The 24,991-nt window shown below is 46.4% G+C and overlaps 1 protein-coding gene across 3 annotated transcripts in view; it reads right to left on the bottom strand.

Moving 5' to 3' along the window:
* Positions 1 to 1,525: 1,525 nt before the first annotated feature.
* LOC138267709 (GRAM domain-containing protein 2B-like) overlaps positions 1,526 to 24,991 on the bottom strand; it is a 130,835-nt gene continuing 107,369 nt past the window's right edge. For all 3 annotated transcript variants that reach the window (XM_069216866.1, XM_069216864.1, XM_069216863.1), the window contains 4 exons: positions 22,693 to 22,770; positions 21,903 to 21,990; positions 18,880 to 18,987; positions 1,526 to 3,173 (listed from right to left, as the gene is read on the bottom strand). In XM_069216866.1, the coding sequence (XP_069072967.1) occupies positions 3,158 to 3,173; positions 18,880 to 18,987; positions 21,903 to 21,990; positions 22,693 to 22,770 (290 nt within the window). In that variant the 3' untranslated portion in view covers positions 1,526 to 3,157. The remainder of the gene's footprint in view (positions 3,174 to 18,879; positions 18,988 to 21,902; positions 21,991 to 22,692; positions 22,771 to 24,991) is intronic.

The raw sequence follows: 24,991 nt of genomic DNA, 5'->3' as shown, positions 1-24,991 counted from the left end.
AGAATAGGGGGAAGCGTTTTTTTTTTTAGGTTGCAAAAGAACTATAATAGGTTTACCAAGAACTTTGTGTGGGCTTAAAGCTCGCCCACTGCTTACAACTAGTTGTCTTTATTGTCAGTCCTATTTGCTCACTTCTTATTCATTGGAATTCCTTGTCCGCTTTCAGTTTCTCCCACTCCTGAGTCATAGCCTCTCCCATCCTTCTGCTCGGCTGTCTTATGTTCTACTGCTTGCTCCTGCGAAACTGCTTTCTTCTTGTTGGGTAAACACTCCATGAGAGTGCCTGTGTTTTCCAGCTCTCTCACGAGGTTCCATCAAACAGCCGCCACCCCCGTGTCATATTGCTCTGTCCCTCCAGAGCTGCTCACTCTAGTGTGCTTCTCTACACCCCATCCACACTCTGTTGCATGTGCTGCCTCCCTTCCATCTCCCCCCACCTGGCTTTATTTTTGTTTTAACCCTCTGCCCCTATTTCCCCCCACCTATTTCTCTGTTGCTTCCCCACTTTTGTGGGTATTTTAAAATTATTTTACCATGAGGGTCCGTCAGCTATTTGCTGCTGGGTGCTCTGCTTCAAAAAAGTGATTTTTTTTTATTGATCTGTCTGTGTGGTGCCCGCCATCTTGTATTGGTCAATTAAAAAAAAAATGGCACCCGTAAGTGTAGCGACATAGTCATGCGCCTTCAGAATGACGTGACTGCCACGTCATAGCTTGTTTGAGACACAGCTTTCTGCATTACAGGTGAGTGATGCCATTCACAGGAGTGGCAGAGTGTGTGTTTTTTTTTGTAGGTGGGTAAATGTCTTCCAGAGTCAGATGAAAGAACTGTTGGTAGTGTCATGGGCCATGAAGTTAAATATTCTGGCACATTCCGTTCTTGCAAAGATGTTGACACCATGAAAACTGTGGTGTGTGATTAAGAACTTATCACAGTAGTAGACTGTTTTATAGATGAACAACTGTTAAGAATGAGCTGAGTGAAATACCATACATGGCATATCCCTGGGGTGAGGCATTACGCTGGCCATTCCACGTGGTTTGTTATCAATGTGTTGGGTAGAAGAAGCATATGGTAAAATACGGAGAACAGTTAGTTTTCTGTGTTTTCTTTTGGCCTATGCTGCATTTCATCTGCTAAAAATGCTTTGTTCCGATGCTCTAGAATATTGCCAAAAGGCATTTTAAACCCCCGTAGGTTCCACAGATGAGACCTATTGGCTTTGCCAATGCTTTTTTATTTTGAAGGTGGGACTGAAATAAAACCAAGGTCCAGACCAGCTAGAGGTGGAAAGAAGACAAGTGGTCAGACATGAAAGGAAGGGATGGAGATTCTAGGGGTAAACAGGAAGACCAAAGCTCATGCAGGAAGTGGAAGGAAGGGAAGGCCGGGAAGGCCAACAGGACGTCATATCCTGTACAACCATCTCAGCATCCAATGTGGAGACATTTTCAGCACAGCCGCAGTGGAGGAATAATTACTACTCATGAAGCCTAAATAATGAGACGAGATGAAAGAACATAAATCAATCAAAACAGATTTATTTGCACAAATGATAAACATCTTGATAAAGTGCAATGATAAATAATTAAAATAAACGTGTCACACTCTCTCTCACACACACACATTTAAATGGCAAAACATTTTAATGTGCCGTCAATCTGGCATTAACCGAATGCTTTATAGGGCAAAGTAATACTTCATGCATTCTCAGGACTAAAGAGGGGTGCTTCATAACTCCGCAGACCACGCAGCGCACTTAGACGTTAAAACAAATGTGGCACTTTACGGTCCACTTCAGTATGTGTACGCATCTAATATGTGCATATTTCAATGAAGCCTCCTATTTTCTACAAAGTTCTGATCAAATATACATACATATTTATCTATACTCTTGCACAACCAATCATACACACTTATAAATAAAGTCTAGTATCGGTGTTCCTGCTGGAACGGGTCTAACCTAAGTCACTAAGTGTCGTGATTTCTAAAACCAAGCCCGGCTTGGTCTACCCAAATGGCTATGAAAATGGTGGTCCCATATCCGGAAATGAGAAATCTAACCCAATTGACATGCAGTATTCTGCTCTCAAAGCGAAAGCTGGATGCACCAGTCTGCCCCAGGTCACTCAGCACACTGTGACCCCTAAAACCATGCCCATGTCCAACACAGAACCCTGAGGCAGCCTAGTCCAAGTGTCCAGGAGCATCCTAGTCCTGAAACAACATCATGGAAGTAACCCATGTGGCATGGACCTCCATGGTCCTGGAACAAAGAATGGACCGGTCTGTCCTAAGTGAAATGAAACCTTGTGGTTCCCAAAGCTAGGCTTGGGATAGTCTGCTCCAGGTGGCTTGGAGCAGTGTAGTTTCCAAAACCAGCCCATGGTCAGACATAAATGAAATGACCAGGAACAGAAGTGATTGGCACGGGCTGACAAGTTCTAGGAGACCCAGGGCACAGTGTATCACAGAGATCCCTAGATAACCTTGGTCTCTTGGCCACTGCTAAAGTCCTAACCTTCCTGATTACAAGGCTGATGGCACCGGAACCGACAGAGGTCTTCATGCCTACAAGAATTGAGATTGCAAGGGAGAACTCTGTCCTGGAGTGTTAGGAAAATTATTCCGAAGTTCTTCTCAACTAACCGCATCATGGCTCAAGTTTTCCAGTTCCATCTTCTGCAACTCTTTGCCCCCGCCCCCCCCCCCACCCCCCCAGTGAAAATAGTCTAATAAAAACAGTTTGATTTGTTGCTCTCTGCATCTTGAACGTACCCTAGGTTCGAGCCCACCACCCTCTCCAAAGTAATCACCAGCCTTCAAAGAGAAGGTCACTTTGCTCTTTTTAGGCCCTTAAAGTGCAGTCAGAATCACGAGCCGATTGTGAGCAGAATAAGCAAATCTTCGCCATTGTGTCCGCTTCGAAATATATTAATCATTTCTTTCATTTGCACTGTTCCTTTAAGACACGGGGTGGGGAATACCAAGGCGACACTCCGCTCCCTCCCCACAGCCCGAACAGCACGCCCCTCTCCGGGGTATCTTTGATCCTCTGTCCAGCAGAGGGCTACACGCGCCCGCAAAACGTTCCCAGCGACTCGCATGCAGGAAAGCAATGCCTAGAAACAGGCACCGCGCAGGCTTCTTCGGGACTTCACGTTTCTTTGTGCCTAGAGGAAAGCAACGAAAGACTTAGTTAAGATAAATGGAAACAACCACTGAGCAAATCTTCCCAAAGTATGGAAACTTTTTCACTCCATGTTGTTCGGACGTGGTAGTCAAAAACAGAGTGGGGGGAGCATGGGGGCGTTGAGCCTCAGACTCCACATCTTACAAGGCCCTGAACTCCTTCAGCAAAGTTTATTCATAGATTTTTATTTACAAGCAAGCCTGCCATGTTTGTAATGCTAAGACAGCCTAGATGACAATACAGCTAGCTAGTCCCAGAAGTTGTGTTTTCTTTTTTCTTCAGAACCTTTTTTTTTTTTTTTTTTTAAATACGGACGCTTATGGTAACTATCAGAAATGGGAACAGCCTCTGGAGGGCCCCCCTCAGGTTCTGGCCCAGGCCTCACAAAAATGTAGGACAATCCCGCATTTGGACAACGTTTCCAGTCACTGCTTTCACTTGACAGTCTGATGCATTTTGAGAGTTGTACACTTGGCTGCCATTAAAGCAGGCCAAGTGACACCTTATTGCAATGATTTGTGAGGGAAAAGCCAAGACTTGAATCAAGATGTGCTGGCATAATCGAGCTGGGTAGTAACTCTAACGTAATACAGAGGCACCTTTAAATGTTTATAATTACACCAAAGTACTCTGAAAAAAAATGTTAACATTGCCCTTGCTCTCCTTAAAATTGTTTGCAGAAACAGAATTTCATATATATATATATATATATATATATATATATATATATATATATATATTCAGCAAAAGATGCACATTCTAGGAATGGTTATATAAATTGAGGTATAATACATTTCCCCTACCACAATCCATTATCTACTGCACAATCTGCATATTATTTAAAAAGGTTTGTTTTAGCTCAAACAGATCAAAAGTTACTAAAAACGCAGGGACATTGTTGCCGCACAGTGGAAGGCCCTACAGATAAGGTTGTATTTGAGTGTTAAACTAACAGTATTGAACTGAGACCTTTGCCCCGACGGTATTAACATGTCAAAATGCTAATAATGAAGCAATACCATCACAAAATGTGCCCCATAATTTGTTTTTTTATGGACACAATTTAGTCAACGCCGCCACGTAATTTAGACCTCCTCTGCCACATAATTCCATTGGCGCTGGTTGCACAGAAGGATAGTATGTTAAGGGTTCCAGCAGCCCAAGGACAAGAAGCCATTTACAGTACTCAAGGGAAGGTTGCTGACACTGGTGAGTGCTGGGCGAGCCAAGGCTTTAGTGTGGGAGACAGACTGGAATGGCTAGGCGGGTGCACTAGCCAGCCACTCCCCATAGCCCCTGGCATTGGTGGTGATTACCCACAGTGTCTCATCCCACTTAGCCTCCTAGCCAATCAATCTGTGGGGAGTTAGTGAGCAACTTTCTGAAATGTTGAGATTTCCACAAGGTCCAGATTTGAGTAAGTAATGCAATACATGCTTTTTTACTTTGCATGCTGGTACTTGCAGTCCTGATTTTATAATTGGAAAAATGGGACTACCAATCACAGAAGCCAAACAACCAAACCTTACCTGGATGACCCAGTCACCCAACACCCTGGGAAACGTAAGAGGTCTGGGATTCCAAGATTTCAACAGGTCTCTGATTTGGATTCAGGTGAAAAGTTCTGAATGATGGACTGAAGTTCTGATTGCACACTTAGGAACTTATTAGAGTGTGGCAGCAGATTCATCAGCTTGCCAGGACAGTGGAGGGGTTTTCTCCTCTGTCCCTATGGAAGACTGACTGCCCTGTGTGAAGAGCTCCACCAGGCAGGCAGAGATGTCTGTGCTTTTACGGGAGCCTCCAAGGCACCTTCTTCGTAGGCACTATAGCTTTCATCAACAACCACCATGTTTGAGGCAGCCACTCTGCAAGGTATATTTCTTCTTCATAAATGAACTCCAAAAGCTGGAGTTTGTTTCTGAAAAAGAAAAAATAAATCTCTCTGACTCAACGACAGTTTTCTCCAAGTGTGTAGGGGTCATTTCTTTTGCTTTTATGTTCACAATACCAGGTTTTTCTTGGAGGACCCGAACAAGAAATGTTTTGAATAGTGTTTGCCCTAAATAGGGTGACAATCTGAGATACTTAGACTGATGGCTCGACATCAATTGTCACATCTCTGTAACATTTCCACCAGCACAGCCAGAAGAGGATCAGTTAATGGAAACAAGAGGGATCACCCACTCGAAACACAGCAGGCGACCTGGGAGTCTGGCAAACAGGGTACCCCGCACAGTAACTTCGCCACCAAACTAAGTAAACCCCTAAGTTTGAAGTAAGCATACTACATTTACCAGAATGCAACGGGGTGAACTGTGCTGGGATGAGAGGCAGTGTGCTCCCGCCGCCCTTGTGTTTAAAAGGTCTCCAAGTTGTGTTCCACTGGGAACTGCAATATCATACATTTGGAGTTCAGACTGGTCATTCGGAATGTGCATCAGACCAACTGGATACGGACATCAACTGGTTACTCTCAACCTGATCACATTACAAATTCACCCCTATTTTTCTCTCTGGTGTTAGTGAATGTAAAGTGTGTCTTTCCTCAGTCACATGTAAGCTCATGGTTTTATTGTAGTGCTGTGTGTTTGTATCATGGCTATCACTCATGTCAAAAATATTCACACAAGTCAAACTTCAGTGTACTCGTGCATGGCTTCTGATCTTTACATATGAATAATGTCTGCATTATTTGTTCCTCGTGCACCTCTCTAATCCGTGGGGTGGTGTGTGGCTGTTCATTGTGTGATCTTTGTGAATATGTAGCCGGTCTCCATTTCTGTGTATTCATACGTGTAATTTGTGTCCTTGTCATGTGCATCGGTAACTTTGAGTATGTTGTGTGAGATTGTACTCTGTCTTTGTATGTGTTTGGTGATTATATACTATTTGTATATTATGTAGTGTTACTGTACGTTTGTTCTTTTTGCCCTTTTGTCAAACGTATCTGCTATGCGTGGATCCTCGGTGTACGAACATTGTGTGTGATTCTTGTTCGCGTGTGTCTTGTTTGCGTGTATACAATGTATGTGTAAGCTTAGTACACCCTCTGTGTATGGTGTGTTCTATTATGTATATTGCAATGTGTGATATGTGACTGTTTTATGTACTTTGTGTGTTATGAGTGCGACGTGTGGCTTTCTTTGAGCTGTGCATCTGTTGTGCCTGTTTTGTGTGTGGTGTGAGCCTAGGGTTTGCTTTGCACACTCAATGCTTTAGGTATGTGTCTTTGTGTAGTCTGTAGGGCTGCTGAATTACTTGAGTGTATGATGTGCACTCTTTTGTGTTGGCTTTACACGCGCACTGCAACGTTTCCAGCGGATGTGTCTGTTATGAGCCCTTTGTACGTCGTGTTGTATAATACATAAGATGCGTCTAGTGTCTGTTAATTAGCCATGAATGCTGTGTTGCCTATATTTGGGACCACTTGAATTATGCACGTGTGAGCATGTGGCCTTTTCCACATAATTATGAATTTGCCGCATTTGCCACACAATCAATCATTTGTCGCATAGTCAGAAATTTTTAACAAAAGAAAATGTTTCTAGAACAAATGGATTAAAAGTTACTAAAAATGTGGCGACACCCGGTCTGCGAAGAAAAGACTTCTTTCAGAAAGTTTGACTGGCCACCTTCCGTAGCTTATTGCTGTGTTGGGTGTTAAACTGATACTGATAGGGTGAAATATTTACCGAGATATTATTACCATGCGAAAAAACGATAAGATAATGAAGTGATTCCATCACAAAATGTGCCTCCTTACACTGCGTAACTTGCCTTTCCTTGGCGCATAATTTAGTTCACCATGCCGCATAATTTAATGCTCCCTGCCGCATGAGTCCAGTGGCCCTGTCTATACTGTTTGTTCTGTGCTTGTGAGCTCTGTGTCCGAAGAGCCTGTGTGCTTGCTGTGTTTGTATATTTTTTCTATGTGTGAGTGTGTACACGCCGGCGCGTCATGCATGCAGTTAGTTGTGTGACGTGGTTCGAGGTCGGCTTTTGGAATAATGTACGGTTCCCAGCAGTGTGTGGGCAGGATTGCTGATGTGTGCAATGTATGTAACGCATATTCCATCTGACACCAGAGGAGAGAAGTTGCTGTGCGAGCACTTCCAAAATGTGAGAACACAGGAGCAGGTGCTGGAGACAAAGACCCTCTGTGTGCTCGCCCCATTGGCCCCACACACCGGCACCCCAAACAACCCTGTCAATCACAGACTAAAGTGAGCCTCGGTGTGCAGATACCCTATTCACGGACTGGCAGCTCAGTCAGGGCAGGAACAGCAGGCTGCTGTAAGTCACAGGCGGCAGCGGCCACAGCCACGTGCTCCTGATGCCATGTGTGCTCTGTGATCTGCTGATGCCATGTGTGATCTGTGAGCCGCTGATGCCATGTGTGATCTGTGACCCGCTGATGCCATGTGTGATCTGTGAGTGACCTGCTGATGCCATGTGTGATCTGTGAGTGACCCGCTGATGCCATGTGTGCTCTGTGACCCGCTGATGCCATGTGTGCTCTGTGACCTGCTAACGCCATGTGTGATCTGTGACCCGCTAACGCCATGTGTGCTCTGTGAACCGCTGATGCCATGTGTGCTCTGTGAACCGCTGATGCCATGTGTGCTCTGTGACCCGCTGAAGCCATGTGTGATCTGTGACCCGCTGAAGCCATGTGTGATCTGTGAGTGACCCGCTGATGCCATGTGTGCTCTGTGACCCGCTGATGCCATGTGTGCTCTGTGACCTGCTAACGCCATGTGTGCTCTGTGACCTGCTGCGCACAGTCTCTTACTACTGCCGGATTCAGGACCAGCCCCTGACACTCCGACAGATTTGAGGCAAAGAATCCCCGTAGACAAGCTAGACAGAGGGTCCTAAGTGCGGACCAGGTGGGGACTGGAACAGAGGCTGGGTGTGGTCTTGAGTATAACTTTGGGATTTTGCTGACAGCTCTCACTGCCAATGTGCTGCTGAGAGATTCATCTCTCTATAAATGGAACCGGACACAAACAGGTGGTCTATGGTTCTCTGCAGCAAGGGCTGAAGCCCACTGATCAATGTTACTATGCCTGAGACTGATGTTCAGTACTTTATACACAAATCCTGTAGGTTGCATTTACAGAATGAACTTTCACTTAGGGATTAAAATCTGTGACCGAATGTGAGAAGGTAGCCTCTTTCTAGCCTTGTTACCCCCACTTTTGGCCTGTTTGTGAGTGTATGTCAGGGTGTTTGTCACTGTTTTCACTGTCTCACTGGGATCCTGATAGCCAGGCCTCAGTGCTCATAGTGAAAACACCATGTTTTCAGTATGGTTGTTATGTGTCACTGGGATCCTGCTAGTCAGGACCCCAGTGCTCATAGGGTTGTGGCCTATATGTATGTGTCACTGGGACCCTGTCACACAGGGCCCCAGTGCTCATAGGTGTGCATGTATATGTTCCCTGTGTGGTGCCTAACTGTCTCACTGAGGCTCTGCTAACCAGAACCTCAGTGGTTATGCTCTCTCATTACTTTCAAATTGTCACTAACAGGCTAGTGACCAATTTTACCAATTTACATTGGCTTACTGGAACACCCTTATAATTCCCTAGTATATGGTACTGAGGTACCCAGGGTATTGGGGTTCCAGGAGATCCCTATGGGCTGCAGCATTTCTTTTGCCACCCATAGGGAGCTCTGACAATTCTTACACAGGCCTGCCACTGCAGCCTGAGTGAAATAACGTCCACGTTATTTCACAGCCATTTTACACTGCACTTAAGTAACTTATAAGTCACCTATATGTCTAACCTTTACCTGGTAAAGGTTAGGTGCAAAGTTACTTAGTGTGAGGGCACCCTGGCACTAGCCAAGGTGCCCCCACATTGTTCAGAGCCAATTCACTGAACTTTGTGAGTGCGGGGACACCATTACACGCGTGCACTACATATAGGTCACTACCTATATGTAGCTTCACCATGGTAACTCCGAATATGGCCATGTAACATGTCTATGATCATGGAATTGCCCCCTCTATGCCATCCTGGCATTGTTGGTACAATTCCATGATCCCAGTGGTCTGTAGCACAGACCCTGGTACTGCCAAACTGCCCTTCCTGGGGTTTCTCTGCAGCTGCTGCTGCTGCCAACCCCTCAGACAGGCAGCTGCCCTCCTGGGGTCCAGCCAGGCCTGGCCCAGGATGGCAGAACAAAGAACTTCCTCTGAGAGAGGGTGTGACACCCTCTCCCTTTGGAAAATGGTGTGAAGGCAGGGGAGGAGTAGCCTCCCCCAGCCTCTGGAAATGCTTTGTTGGGCACAGATGTGCCCAATTCTGCATAAGCCAGTCTACACCGGTTCAGGGACCCCTTAGCCCCTGCTCTGGCGCGAAACTGGACAAAGGAAAGGGGAGTGACCACTCCCCTGACCTGCACCTCCCCTGGGAGGTGTCCAGAGCTCCTCCAGTGTGCTCCAGACCTCTGCCATCTTGGAAACAGAGGTGCTGCTGGCACACTGGACTGCTCTGAGTGGCCAGTGCCACCAGGTGACGTCAGAGACTCCTTGTGATAGGCTCCTTCAGGTGTTAGTAGCCTTTCCTCTCTCCTAGGTAGCCAAACCCTCTTTTCTGGCTATTTAGGGTCTCTGTCTCTGGGGAAACTTCAGATAACGAATGCATGAGCTCAGCCGAGTTCCTCTGCATCTCCCTCTTCACCTTCTGATAAGGAATCGACCGCTGACCGCGCTGGAAGCCTGCAAACCTGCAACATAGTAGCAAAGACGACTACTGCAACTCTGTAACGCTGATCCTGCCGCCTTCTCGACTGTTTTCCTGCTTGTGCATGCTGTGGGGGTAGCCTGCCTCCTCTCTGCACCAGAAGCTCCGAAGAAATCTCCCGTGGGTCGACGGAATCGTCCCCCTGCAACCGCAGGCACCAAAAAGCTGCATCTCCGGTCCCTTGGGTCTCCTCTCAGCACGACGAGCGAGGTCCCACGAATCCAGCGACACCGTCCAAGTGACCCCCACAGTCCAGTGACTCTTCAGCCCAAGTTTGGTGGAGGTAAGTCCTTGCCTCACCTCGCTGGGCTGCATTGCTGGGAACCGCGACTTTGCAAGCTTCTCCGGCCCCTGTGCACTTCCGGCGGAAATCCTGTGTGCACAGCCAAGCCTGGGTCCACGGCACTCTAACCTGCATTGCACGACTTTCTAAGTTGGTCTCCGGCGACGTGGGACTCCTTTGTGCAACTTCGGCGAGCACCGTTTCACGCATCCTCGTAGTGCCTGTTTCTGGCACTTCTCCGGGTGCTACCTGCTTCAGTGAGGGCTCTTTGTCTTGCTCGACGTCCCCTCTCTCTGCAGGTCCAATTTGCGACCTCCTGGTCCCTCCTGGGCCCCAGCAGCGTCCAAAAACGCCAAACGCACGATTTGCGTGTAGCAAGGCTTGTTGGCGTCCATCCGGCGGGAAAACACTTCTGCACGACTCTCCAAGGCGTGGGGGATCCATCCTCCAAAGGGGAAGTCTCTAGCCCTTGTCGTTCCTGCAGTATTCACAGTTCTTCAGCCTAGTAAGAGCTTCTTTGCACCAACCGCTGGCATTTCTTGGGCATCTGCCCATCTCCGAGCTGCTTGTGACTTTTGGACTTGGTCCCCTTGCTCCACAGGTACCTTCAGACAGGAATCCATCGTTGTTGCATTGCTGATTTGTGTTTTCCTTGCATTCTCCCTCTAACACGACTATTTTGTCCTTAGGGGAACTTTGGTGCACTTTGCACTCACTTTTCAGGGTCTTGGGGAGGGTTATTTTTCTAACTCTCACTATTTTCTAATAGTCCCAGCGACCCTCTACAAGGTCACATAGGTTTGGGGTCCATTCGTGGTTCGCATTCCACTTCTGGAGTATATGGTTTGTGTTGCCCCTATCCCTATGTTTCCCCATTGCATCCTATTGTAACTATACATTGTTTGCACTGTTTTCTAAGACTATACTGCATATTTTTGCTATTGTGTATATATATCTTGTGTATATTTCCTATCCTCTTACTGAGGGTACACTCTAAGATACTTTGGCATATTGTCATAAAAATAAAGTACCTTTATTTTTAGTATAACTGTGTATTGTGTTTTCTTATGATATTGTGCAGATGACACTAAGTGGTACTGTAGTAGCTTCACACGTCTCCTAGTTCAGCCTGAGCTGCTTTGCTAAGCTACCATTATCTATCAGCCTAAGCTGCTAGACACCCTATACACTAATAAGGGATAACTGGGCCTGGTGCAAGGTGCAAGTACCCCTTGGTACTCACTACAAGCCAGTCCAGCCTCCTACATTGGTTGTGCAGTGGTGGGATAAGTGCTTGAGACTACTTACCACTCTTGTCATTGTACTTTTCATAAGAGAAAAATATACAAAACAAGGTCAGTGTATATACACATAGCCAAAAAGTTTTGCATTTCCTCTTTTCACTCTTTTCTAAGTGCTGAAAAGTACTACTAAACTTTCAAAAAGTTCTTAAAAGTTTAAAAAGTTTTTTTCTGTCTTTCCAAAAAGTTCTGAAAACTTTTTTCTCTTTTGTCTATCACTTTAACTCTCTCTAAAAATGTCTGGCACAGGCCAAAAAGTTGAACTGTCCAAACTTGCATATGATCACCTTAGCTGGAAAGGAGCAAGGAGTCTCTGCATAGAGAGAGGTTTGAGTGTAGGGAAGAATCCTTCCTTAGAACTGTTAATTAATATGCTTAGAGTACAGGATAAGGCCATAAGTGCCCAATCTGTAGAAAAAGTAGCTAATGGTTCTCAATCTGATCCAGGGACTCCCCCAGGAAAAGGTTCAGGAAAGAAACTTCTCAGCCTGCCCATTACTAGACAGTCTAGCATAGTTGGTACAGAGGTTGAATCACATCATACTGATGATGTGCTCTCACATTATACTGGTAGCCAAGCTGTTAGGGTGCCCTCTGTAAGGGACAGGTCTCCTTCTGTTCATTCCCATCATACCTCTGTATCTAGAAATGTCCCTCCCACCCACCCTGATGACAGATTGTTGGAAAGGGAGCTCAATAGATTGAGAGTGGAGCAAACCAGACTGAAGCTCAAGAAGCAACAGCTGGATTTGGATAGACAGTCTTTAGAAATAGAGAGGGAAAGACAGAAAATGGGTTTAGATACCCATGGTGGCAGCAGCAGTATTCCCCATAGTCATCCTGCAAAAGAGCATGATTCCAGGAATCTGCATAAGATAGTTCCCCCTTATAAGGAGGGGGATGACATTAACAAGTGGTTTGCTGCACTTGAGAGGGCCTGTGTTGTACAGGATGTCCCTCAAAGGCAGTGGGCTGCTATCCTATGGCTATCATTTAGTGGAAAGGGTAGGGATAGACTCCTTACTGTGAAAGAAAATGATGCCAATAATTTTACAGTTCTTAAGAATGCACTCCTGGATGGTTATGGCTTAACCACTGAACAGTACAGGATAAAGTTCAGAGAGACCAAAAAGGAGTCTTCACAAGACTGGGTTGATTTCATTGACCATTCAGTGAAGGCCTTGGAGGGGTGGTTACATGGCAGTAAAGTCACTGATTATGAAAGCCTGTATAACACAATCCTGAGAGAGCATATACTTAATAATTGTGTGTCTGATTTGTTGCACCAGTACTTGGTGGACTCTGATCTGACCTCTCCCCAAGAATTGGGAAAGAAGGCAGACAAATGGGTCAGAACAAGAGTGAACAGAAAAGTTCATACAGGGGGTGACAAAGATGGCAATAAGAAGAAAGATGGTGAAAAATCTCAAGATAAGCATGGGGATAAGGGTAAAACCAAAGATCCCACTTCAAATCTTAAACACTCTTCAGAGGGTGGGGATAAAACAAAGTCTTCCTCTTCTTCCCAACCTGCACACATTAAAAAGCCTTGGTGCTTTGTGTGTAAAAACAGAGGCCATAGGCCAGGGGATAAGTCCTGTCCAGGTAAACCCCCTGAGCCTACCACCACTAATACATCAAGCTCTAGTGCCCCTAGCAGTAGTGGTACTAGTGGTGGGACTGCTGGCAACAGTCAAGCAAAGGGTGTAGTTGGGTTCACTTATGGGTCCATAGTGGAAACTGATGTAATCAGTCCCAAGACAGTTTCTGTCACACCTAGTGGCACTGGCCTTGCCACACTGGCTGCTTGTCCCCTTACAATGGATAAGTACAGGCAGACAGTTGCAATAAATGGTGTTGAGGCCTTGGCCTACAGGGACACAGGTGCCAGTTTCACTTTGGTGACTGAAAACCTAGTGCCTCCTGAACAACACATCATTGGACAACAGTATAAGATTATTGATGTCCATAACTCCACTAAGTTTCTTCCCTTAGCTATAATTCAGTTTAGTTGGGGTGGAGTTACTGGCCCTAAGCAGGTGGTGGTATCACCTAGCTTACCTGTAGACTGTCTCTTAGGTAATGACCTAGAGGCCTCAGGTTGGGCTGATGTAGAGTTTTATGCCCATGCAGCCATGCTGGGCATCCCTGAGGAATTGTTCCCTCTCATTTCTACTGAAATGAAAAAGCAAAGGAGAGAAGGCCTGAAAACTCAGGATCCCTCTCCATCAACAGGTAAAAAGGGTATCACAGTATCCCCTAACCACCCTACCATTCAGGATACCATTCCTGTGGTGGGAGAAACCTCTCCTGGGGTGGCACCTGTTCCAAGGGAATCATCAGCTGGCATAGCTGGACTCCCTGAGGTAGAAGTACCTCTCTGTGGGATAACTAACATTGGTGACAAAAAGAACACCATTTTAGTTAACATGGAGCATCCCTCCAACCCTCCCAGAGAAACTTTAGTGCAGAAACCCTGTACTGCCTCACAACACTTAGGACAGCATCCCTGCCCTAGTGTGGAGCTCATAGGACAGCATCCCTGCCCTGCTCCAACTCAAGAGAAACAGCATCCCTGTTCCCTCTTCCAGCCAAATGGACAAAGTTTTTGCCCAGCTATGGCTTTACTGAGACAGCATCCCTGTCTGGCATTTCCATCATTACAAATAGGTTCAGTGGATAATTCCCACTGCTCTAAACTAAAACTTACTAATAGAAACTCTGAAAATACATCTTCACATTGTTGGTTAGCTAAAAAACTTCAAACAGGGTGGTTTACATCCCCACAGGGAAGTAACCATATAGTGGATGATAAAGGGAGTAACCAGTCTATTGCAGAGCTACTCTCTACTTATCACCACTTAGACAATAAAGTCTCAACTGGCCAAGGTTAGCCTTATTGTCCTTCGTTTGGGGGGGGGTTGTGTGAGAAGGTAGCCTCTTTCTAGCCTTGTTACCCCCACTTTTGGCCTGTTTGTGAGTGTATGTCAGGGTGTTTGTCACTGTTTTCACTGTCTCACTGGGATCCTGATAGCCAGGCCTCAGTGCTCATAGTGAAAACACCATGTTTTCAGTATGGTTGTTATGTGTCACTGGGATCCTGCTAGTCAGGACCCCAGTGCTCATAGGGTTGTGGCCTATATGTATGTGTCACTGGGACCCTGTCACACAGGGCCCCAGTGCTCATAGGTGTGCATGTATATGTTCCCTGTGTGGTGCCTAACTGTCTCACTGAGGCTCTGCTAACCAGAACCTCAGTGGTTATGCTCTCTCATTACTTTCAAATTGTCACTAACAGGCTAGTGACCAATTTTACCAATTTACATTGGCTTACTGGAACACCCTTATAATTCCCTAGTATATGGTACTGAGGTACCCAGGGTATTGGGGTTCCAGGAGATCCCTATGGGCTGCAGCATTTCTTTTGCCACCCATAGGGAGCTCTGACAATTCTTACACAGGCCTGCCACTGCAGCCTGAGTGAAATAACGTCCACGTTATTTCACAGCCATTTTACACTGCACTTAAGTAACTTATAAGTCACCTATATGTCTAACCTTTACCTGGTAAAGGTTAGGTGCAAAGTTACTTAGTGTGAGGGCACCCTGGCACTAGCCAAGGTGCCCCCACATTGTTCAGAGCCAATTCACTGAACTTTGTGAGTGCGGGGACACCATTACACGCGTGCACTACATATAGGTCACTACCTATATGTAGCTTCACCATGGTAACTCCGAATATGGCCATGTAACATGTCTATGATCATGGAATTGCCCCCTCTATGCCATCCTGGCATTGTTGGTACAATTCCATGATCCCAGTGGTCTGTAGCACAGACCCTGGTACTGCCAAACTGCCCTTCCTGGGGTTTCTCTGCAGCTGCTGCTGCTGCCAACCCCTCAGACAGGCAGCTGCCCTCCTGGGGTCCAGCCAGGCCTGGCCCAGGATGGCAGAACAAAGAACTTCCTCTGAGAGAGGGTGTGACACCCTCTCCCTTTGGAAAATGGTGTGAAGGCAGGGGAGGAGTAGCCTCCCCCAGCCTCTGGAAATGCTTTGTTGGGCACAGATGTGCCCAATTCTGCATAAGCCAGTCTACACCGGTTCAGGGACCCCTTAGCCCCTGCTCTGGCGCGAAACTGGACAAAGGAAAGGGGAGTGACCACTCCCCTGACCTGCATCTCCCCTGGGAGGTGTCCAGAGCTCCTCCAGTGTGCTCCAGACCTCTGCCATCTTGGAAACAGAGGTGCTGCTGGCACACTGGACTGCTCTGAGTGGCCAGTGCCACCAGGTGACGTCAGAGACTCCTTGTGATAGGCTCCTTCAGGTGTTAGTAGCCTTTCCTCTCTCCTAGGTAGCCAAACCCTCTTTTCTGGCTATTTAGGGTCTCTGTCTCTGGGGAAACTTCAGATAACGAATGCATGAGCTCAGCCGAGTTCCTCTGCATCTCCCTCTTCACCTTCTGATAAGGAATCGACCGCTGACCGCGCTGGAAGCCTGCAAACCTGCAACATAGTAGCAAAGACGACTACTGCAACTCTGTAACGCTGATCCTGCCGCCTTCTCGACTGTTTTCCTGCTTGTGCATGCTGTGGGGGTAGCCTGCCTCCTCTCTGCACCAGAAGCTCCGAAGAAATCTCCCGTGGGTCGACGGAATCGTCCCCCTGCAACCGCAGGCACCAAAAAGCTGCATCTCCGGTCCCTTGGGTCTCCTCTCAGCACGACGAGCGAGGTCCCACGAATCCAGCGACACCGTCCAAGTGACCCCCACAGTCCAGTGACTCTTCAGCCCAAGTTTGGTGGAGGTAAGTCCTTGCCTCACCTCGCTGGGCTGCATTGCTGGGAACCGCGACTTTGCAAGCTTCTCCGGCCCCTGTGCACTTCCGGCGGAAATCCTGTGTGCACAGCCAAGCCTGGGTCCACGGCACTCTAACCTGCATTGCACGACTTTCTAAGTTGGTCTCCGGCGACGTGGGACTCCTTTGTGCAACTTCGGCGAGCACCGTTTCACGCATCCTCGTAGTGCCTGTTTCTGGCACTTCTCCGGGTGCTACCTGCTTCAGTGAGGGCTCTTTGTCTTGCTCGACGTCCCCTCTCTCTGCAGGTCCAATTTGCGACCTCCTGGTCCCTCCTGGGCCCCAGCAGCGTCCAAAAACGCCAAACGCACGATTTGCGTGTAGCAAGGCTTGTTGGCGTCCATCCGGCGGGAAAACACTTCTGCACGACTCTCCAAGGCGTGGGGGATCCATCCTCCAAAGGGGAAGTCTCTAGCCCTTGTCGTTCCTGCAGTATTCACAGTTCTTCAGCCTAGTAAGAGCTTCTTTGCACCAACCGCTGGCATTTCTTGGGCATCTGCCCATCTCCGAGCTGCTTGTGACTTTTGGACTTGGTCCCCTTGCTCCACAGGTACCTTCAGACAGGAATCCATCGTTGTTGCATTGCTGATTTGTGTTTTCCTTGCATTCTCCCTCTAACACGACTATTTTGTCCTTAGGGGAACTTTGGTGCACTTTGCACTCACTTTTCAGGGTCTTGGGGAGGGTTATTTTTCTAACTCTCACTATTTTCTAATAGTCCCAGCGACCCTCTACAAGGTCACATAGGTTTGGGGTCCATTCGTGGTTCGCATTCCACTTCTGGAGTATATGGTTTGTGTTGCCCCTATCCCTATGTTTCCCCATTGCATCCTATTGTAACTATACATTGTTTGCACTGTTTTCTAAGACTATACTGCATATTTTTGCTATTGTGTATATATATCTTGTGTATATTTCCTATCCTCTTACTGAGGGTACACTCTAAGATACTTTGGCATATTGTCATAAAAATAAAGTACCTTTATTTTTAGTATAACTGTGTATTGTGTTTTCTTATGATATTGTGCAGATGACACTAAGTGGTACTGTAGTAGCTTCACACGTCTCCTAGTTCAGCCTGAGCTGCTTTGCTAAGCTACCATTATCTATCAGCCTAAGCTGCTAGACACCCTATACACTAATAAGGGATAACTGGGCCTGGTGCAAGGTGCAAGTACCCCTTGGTACTCACTACAAGCCAGTCCAGCCTCCTACACCGAACCACTTCAGTATGCGCATTGACGGATCAAGAGCCTCATTTACTAGCCCTTTGCGCCAGTGTTTCGTATTTTTTTTTTTTTAATACAACAGTGGCACTAGCAGTGCACTACACTGCGTCATATTTACAAACGTATGCATTGGGCCTAATGCATCAGTTTGTAAAGCCCTGCGTCACATTATACCTGCACCAGGTGTAATGTATGCAGGGTAGGCGTTCCCACGGGAAAAGCCACGCGGAACTGACGCAGTGAAATTAACACTTCACTGCGTCATTCTTCGACTTTGCTGTGTCAAAATTTTACCTCCTGCTCCGAGCAGGCGTAAAATTGATGCAGGGATTTTCCCTATGGGAGTATCCTTGCATTGCTGGAGTTGCGTCAGTTTAACCGCATTACTCCAGCAATGCGCGAGTTAAGTGCCAACAAATGCGTCAGAAATTATGATGCATCTGTGAAAAGGTGCGCCATGGAGCTCTGTATTGTAAATAGAGTGCATCCCCAGCATCATTAGGGTATGTGCAGCAGGCACATGAAATCTGAAGCATCAATGACGATGCATCAGTCTTCTAAATGAGGCCCCAAGTTTTCTGACATTGGTTATGACCTGTGATAGAGGCTACAAACAGATCTCTGAAGCTGTTGTAACTGCCCAAGACACTGTCCAGCAAGCTCTGAACCAATTACTTGCTTATTATACATCGAACTGTGCAATAGATACATTTACGCCTATATGGGATCTGACCATGCTACAACCTATAGAATACATTTCACGTTTCTGTTGGTTTCTTTCTGTTTTCATTTGTGTTTCTTCATCCATGTCCTTTCTCATCATGTGATTTTCCCTTTTTCCACATTTCTGTCCTCCTTTTGCAGCTCAGTTATTTCCTGTAGTTTCTTGTTAACTCTTTCCATACCCATTTTAATTTTTCTGACATTGTCTGGTCTTGTCAACCCATAACTTCTCTTTTTTGCTATATCTGTCTTCTTCTGTACCTTTTTACTATCCATTTCTTTAATACCTTCTGGGGTGGTAGGCATTTGCCACACCAAAAAATTTCAGTGTGTTCGTAAGGTAATTGGGGGAGCTCTCCTAAACTACCCCAGCCTCAACTCAGGCTCCATATCGGGGCTCCTGCCCTATATTCTTTATTCCCTTATCTTCTCACCTTTGCATTCTCTTGTCTAGTCTCTCCACCAGGATGCCAGGCCCATTCCTCCCACTCGGTCGCCCTCCGTATCCCCCTGCCCCAGGGCTCCCTCAGCTGGCTCACCCGCTCTGAAGGTTCATCTCAGGCCATGCCCCCATGAGGGTCAGCTGCTGCTCGAGCTCCACGATCCGCAGCCCGATGTACCCCGAGGACAGGAGCAAGACCACCACCCTGCGGACAGAAAGACATTGGTGAGAACCGAGCACAGGTGAGGCACATACCGCCCGACGACACACCAGAAACATACTCAATGGACACAGTGTGCAGGAGGGTTTCAAAAAGCATCGCTGGCAGAATATCAGAAACAAAAATATTGTGTGGACAGAATATTGTGCCAAAAATATCGAGAAGGTAAGTGCAAAAGGTAAGTATAGATTTACTATTCTTAATTCAACCTCTAGGTACCTTGGAGATACATATAGCGTCAAGGTATATATCTGTGGAGTTTTAGTAAAACTTTGCTTACCTTTAGAAAGTTACATTCACAATATTTTTGCCCTTAATATTTTGGGTAGGATATTTCTGTTTCCGGTATTCTGTGTAAACCTCTGCAAAACACGGGGTCATTCTACCCAGAACTTGAACAGATCACCCATCCTTTCTCTCCAGGCCACTCCGGCAAGCTATATGTCCAGCACCTTCTCACTCGTATGTCTTCACTACACCAGAAGACATAGCAACACAAACACGATAACAGCACACCCAGTCTTCAGGATCGAGATGAAAGCATAGGCCATGTGACACGAAGTCTACTACCCATGCACCCTATGCTGTGGCGCGTGCCTGCCCACAAATGCGCTCCTATACTATCCGGCCAGTCATAGACTTCCTTTAAGCATGGGAGTATCTGCATAATCGCGACCCTTTGGCCACACACCCACATCCGCCATGGTTGCACACCCATGCATTCGCTTGCATTTTTAATTCTAATTATTGAAAACTGGGAGTGGTTCCAGAGAAGTGCATCACATAGGACAGAAACAAGTAGGAAAGGACAGTTGTCAGGAGGGTGGGTGCCTTGAAATGTTATTTGGAGTTTCTGTAAAGTGACACTACTCCCAGCCCTTTGAGCAGGGGTACATTTGGGAATGGTGGTGACTGCAATGAGATAAAGTTGCTGGAATCCAGTGGGAGGGATAAGGACCATCATCTGAATGGGGAAGGAGAGCGTCTGAGGGTTTATGTTATTGGGTATGACCCCAGCGTTGTAAAGAGCGCAACCGAAGACCGCTTCGATGAAGGTGCAGCCGCTCTAAGACAAGTGTGAGTTGACGGAGGCAGAAAGGCAAAGTATAAATTGAGATAATAAATATTCATACTAGCACCTGAGGGCTGAAGGTAGGTGTGTGTATCCTGGGATGGCGAGGGCACCTAGGGTTTGAAGAGCATGCTCTAACTGTGGAAGGGAGGCCCTGGCTCGGATTTGGCCTGGAAGGATGTTGCATTGGCAGATTGTGAATAGTTTAAATGGCCAAAGCTATGGGGTGTCGCCGGGTGTCTAGAGTATTGCAAGACGTTACCGAAGGGAAAGCACGGGAGCAGGGGAAGAAGCTAGAAGAAACAAAAGGGTGAGGGGCCTCCCATGCTTTTGAACACTATGGGAAGATACTGTGGGGCTCTGAACTTGGCAGAGAGAGTCTGCGTGGGTTGATAGTGTGAAGTGGGTGCATGACTGGTGATGGAGAGTAGGCTCACGTCCTACTAGCAGGCGATTGCACGACTCGGACAAAAGAATGACGATTAGATTTGGCTTCCTAAGGGGAGGTGGAGACGGGTTTTCCTAGTATTCAGAAGTTGGACCCTGGTGTCTGAGTCAATGGAGGATATGGCGTGCTTCAGTCTCATGCAAGATATATTACAAGCTTGCAGGCTGAGGGGGTCGGGGATCCGGAGGGCATGAAAGATCTTAGGGTTTTGAGAGCACAAGAGGCAGGAAACGAGGCTGCCGCCATTTTCGATGAGTTGACTGTCATGGAGCACGGCTGGTGCTACATTTAGGCGCTGCAGGCAGATGCCTTATGGCGCAACACAAAGAACCACCAAATGGCACTGGATGCCAAACAATGGTCTCATTACTAGGGAAGGGGAAATTCTTAAATGGCAAAACATCATTTTGCCTGGTGGTTTGAAACTCCTTGCACCTGATATGTGAGGAAGAAGAGGGCCATCCAACGCTTTAAAGATCTGAGGCAGTGGAAACCTATTTGAGATTGATACACAAAGATGGGAAAAGCAGGGTAGCAGTGTATTATCAACACACAAGTTGTATGAGAAGCCAACAGAGGTGACAATGTCAATGATGGATGTGGTTGAGTGGGGTGCCCTGGCGGACCTTTGGAAGAATGCCCACTGGCAGGGTGTCCGCCCAAGAGCCAGGAGCATGACGAATCAAGAAACCGATCATTAAAAAAAAAAAAAAAAATCAGATGAGATGGACCCTACAGTAGTGGTGAGCCTGCGATTCCTAAGTAGGCGGTGGTCATACGCAAAGTGTAGACGTCAACAGAGCCAACTGACTGAGAAATCAGGGGACAGTGGAAAACAGCTTGTTGTGCAACAGGAGTTAGAAAACTAAATATGTGAGTGGTGCTTCATTGAACTGTGGCTGTTGGGGGGGGGGCACAGATTGTAGTGTTAAGCAGGTTGCGTGAGATTAGCTTGTGACCAGCTAAAAACCAACTGTTACAGGGTTGTGTGTAAGCAGGAGAGTTGAGATAGAGGATGGTGGTTAGAAAGGATTGGGCAGAATTATTATTATTTTTTTTTTAATAGCAGGGGTAATATACATGTTGTCACGTGCTGCCGTCACGGAGAGACTCAGTCTCCATATTCATAGACTCAGTTCAGTGGTCTCCCACTATCCCTGTGGCCACCTACACTCCCTGTGGTCCTACCCACGGCTCAGCTATCACACACGTAAGGTCCCTGTGGCCACACACAGCCTCTATCGCCACATCCTCACGGTCCTTGTGTTCACGCAGTCTCACTGAGCTCTTACTCAATCACCGCATTCACATGCAGTCGCCGAGGTCGCGTCCACAGTCACACGCAGTTCTTCGCTCACTCCTGCAGGGTCATATACTCACAGCATGAGGTAGATGATGAGAAGTATGTTGATGGAGCTAAGGTTCTGCCAGCTGGCCCTGCTGCCCGTCTTTGGGTTCGAGCACTCTCCTGGAGCACAAGCGAGAGTGAGAACGAGTGAGTTTATGCGAGAGAAACACTGACACAAGAGGTATAGATACGTAGCACAGAGACGTAAGGCCACAGACAGGGTCACGCATTCCCAAAGACCTTTACAATCAGTGTGATATGGTGTGTTTAGGGTCAGGTGTGCTTCACTACGAGGCAAGGCGGATCCTAGAAGGAGAAGGTGACCCCAAACATCCATTCTGCTGGACATGGTGTGTGTTCTGTGGGGGTGCTCCTCAGGTGCAGGTGGATGAAGGGGGCGGCATCTTCCAAACCAGACATTGAATAAGTGACAAACCTGACTGACTAAACTGATGGTTACTGCAATGTGTCTATATTCATTGCCTTGTTATATTTTTAAGTTGGTGGATGTTTACAAAAAAATGTTTATAACATATTTGTTATGGTGCATATAATTTGCATAAACTCCAATACCTTTTTTACTGTGAGAAGAATCTTTAAATGAAACTATTTCTTTTGACGGGTTTACAAACCACAACGTGCATGCCCAAATCCTCAACCTGTTTATAACCCTTAAAATCCTGCATGAAAAACTGACCTGCCATCACTTATGTTTTTTAAATCGACCTCTGCATCTTTCTACCTTCAGTCTCCCTCATCTGTATACAACTTACTCTGAAAAGTAGAGGGATGTGTTCAAAGACAGCTTTCAAAGACACCAACCTTTGCTCTTTGTTTTTGGAGAAGTCTTCTTGACGTCATCGTCGGTTTTGGCTCTGCCTTGCAGAGATCCCCCGCCATCTGCACAGGAGTAGAGTAGATGGTTAACTCATGCAATGATGTTGGCAGCAGACATGCACATTGAATTCAGAGTGCGGGTGGGTGTAGGGTGACTGGTTCGGATTGGTTAATGTGTGTGGGTGTGCATATGTGTCAAAGGCCTCCACTGCAGGAAACAAGTCTCATACAGAGATGTTCCCCCAGAAAAGGGCAGATCCTCTGCAACAAAGGTGTAGGTGGCATTCACAGAAAGGGCAAGTCCTTAAGAATAATAGAGGCCATTCACAGAATAGGGTGGGTCCTTCAAAACAAGGCTGAGCCATTCACAAGAAAGAGGCGCGTTCTTCATAACAATTGGGGCCATTCACAGAACAGGGCGGGTCCTTCAAAACAAGGCTGAGCCATTCACAAGAAAGAGGCGCGTTCTTCATAACAATTGGGGCTATTCACAGAACAGGGCGGGTCCTTCAAAACAAGGCTGAGCCTTTCACAAGAAGGAGGCGGGATCTTCATAAGAACTGGTGGACAAACTTTACACTCCATTTAGAAACCTAAATCTAGTCCCACAAAAGGGTGGAGTAAGTGTGTAAACTGGGTGAAAAAGCTCCACAAACATCCTTGTGTTTTTTTTTTTTTAAATGGACAACAAAAGTTTTATACTCTAATCTACATTTTCACCATACATGCTCATACATATCCTTCGAGTTGAAAACTTGCCTGAGAAAGTATGGAGCTGGAATACTCCAGGTTATCTATTTGGCTTTGTATTGTCAAGAATACTATCCGAGATATTTGTCAGTACCACAAAAGTCAAGGCTCTCCTTCAAACATGGGAAAATCCCACGGGAAGGGATCTGCCATTTTCACAATACGACTTTTGAGAACCAAGCTGTTCAGGTCTTTTGTTCCTCAACTGTCCTTTTCACTTATGTATGGGACCCTTTCTGGTTTTTTTCCACACTGATTGAATTTATATTTCCTCTCTCTGTCCTTCTCAGTGTTTCCTTCAGAGTTTTTACATTTTCAGCCTTTTTTCGTTATGCTGCCCCCCTTCTGATTTATTTCGAACTAGTTCTCACTCCCTGTCCCTCTTTCACTAATCCAAATGCACCACCCCACCCTCCCCCCCTCCGCCGCCATTGGCTCCCTTAGATTGTGACTGACAGGATTCACCTGAGCACATGTCCACATCCACCTAAAAAGAAGTGCAACGCAGTGTCTGGGGTTTCCTTTGCATTCAGTTTAAAGTTTATCCGCACTAATACCACAATTTCTTAGTTTCAAGAATTATATCTTTAAGTGATACACACTCAAATTAAAATCCGTTCCAACACCTGTTCTAAGTACACCTGCTACGAGGAAGCAACCTTGTTGTTCTAATAAAATTACAGTCAAAGGTTCATGTTATTATTGTATTTTATTTTCACGCATATGGCCGCCATTGTTCTTACATATTATCTTGTGGCACACCCTTGCAATGAAAAATAAAAATTAGGCATGACACCAACTTGCGAAGGCCTGAGCTTTTGGTTCCGACAATGCTTGTAATCTCAGTCACTCCTCCAGGTTTTCAGTCTTTTACAAACGCTTTCTCGCTCTGCCACTGACATTGTTTAACTCTCTTATTTTTATGTCCACCTCCGCACACCTCTCTATGAGGAGTTTTTGGAATTTACAAATCAATGTTTTTCTGCGCCTGGGTTCCCTTTGTCCCTTGGAAGAGCATATATTTCGTATGGCCTTCTAAGGCTGTGGACAGCTTCCTGGTGGTTGAACCTTCTCTTACTATAAATGACCAGAAGCCTGAACAAGTTTACCCTTTGGTCGGTGTTACATCTGACCTGACCAGCAGCTACCAATTACATGTGAGCACTTCTGTGCTTAAGAAGTCAAGAACACTCCCTGATGCCACGAAAATATTTTTTAACACAGGAGAAAACGGAGTCAAAACTAATCTAACTGTTGAGCTAATAATTAACAGTAAAAAAAAAAATATATATATATCACATTTTCAGACTTTTCATCAGAAACAAGTGGGTCTGGTCCTAACCCCATTGTTGGCACTGAATATTCTATTGCAACCCCACCTTATACATTTTTTGCATTGCACAAATCACACCTATACATCCATCCATAGGTCTGCGCACCAGGTGGATGTGGTTGACGTGTGTACTGGAGGAATACATGAGAAGCTGAGGTCTGTTGTGGTGCGCGTAAGAATGGACTGGGTCAGTGCTCTGAA

Source organism: Pleurodeles waltl, chromosome 12, assembly GCF_031143425.1.
Source record: "Pleurodeles waltl isolate 20211129_DDA chromosome 12, aPleWal1.hap1.20221129, whole genome shotgun sequence".
Classification (NCBI taxonomy): Eukaryota; Metazoa; Chordata; class Amphibia; order Caudata; family Salamandridae; genus Pleurodeles; species Pleurodeles waltl.
Note: the sequence above shows the minus strand (reverse complement) of the source record. Positions and strands in the feature narration are given on the sequence as shown.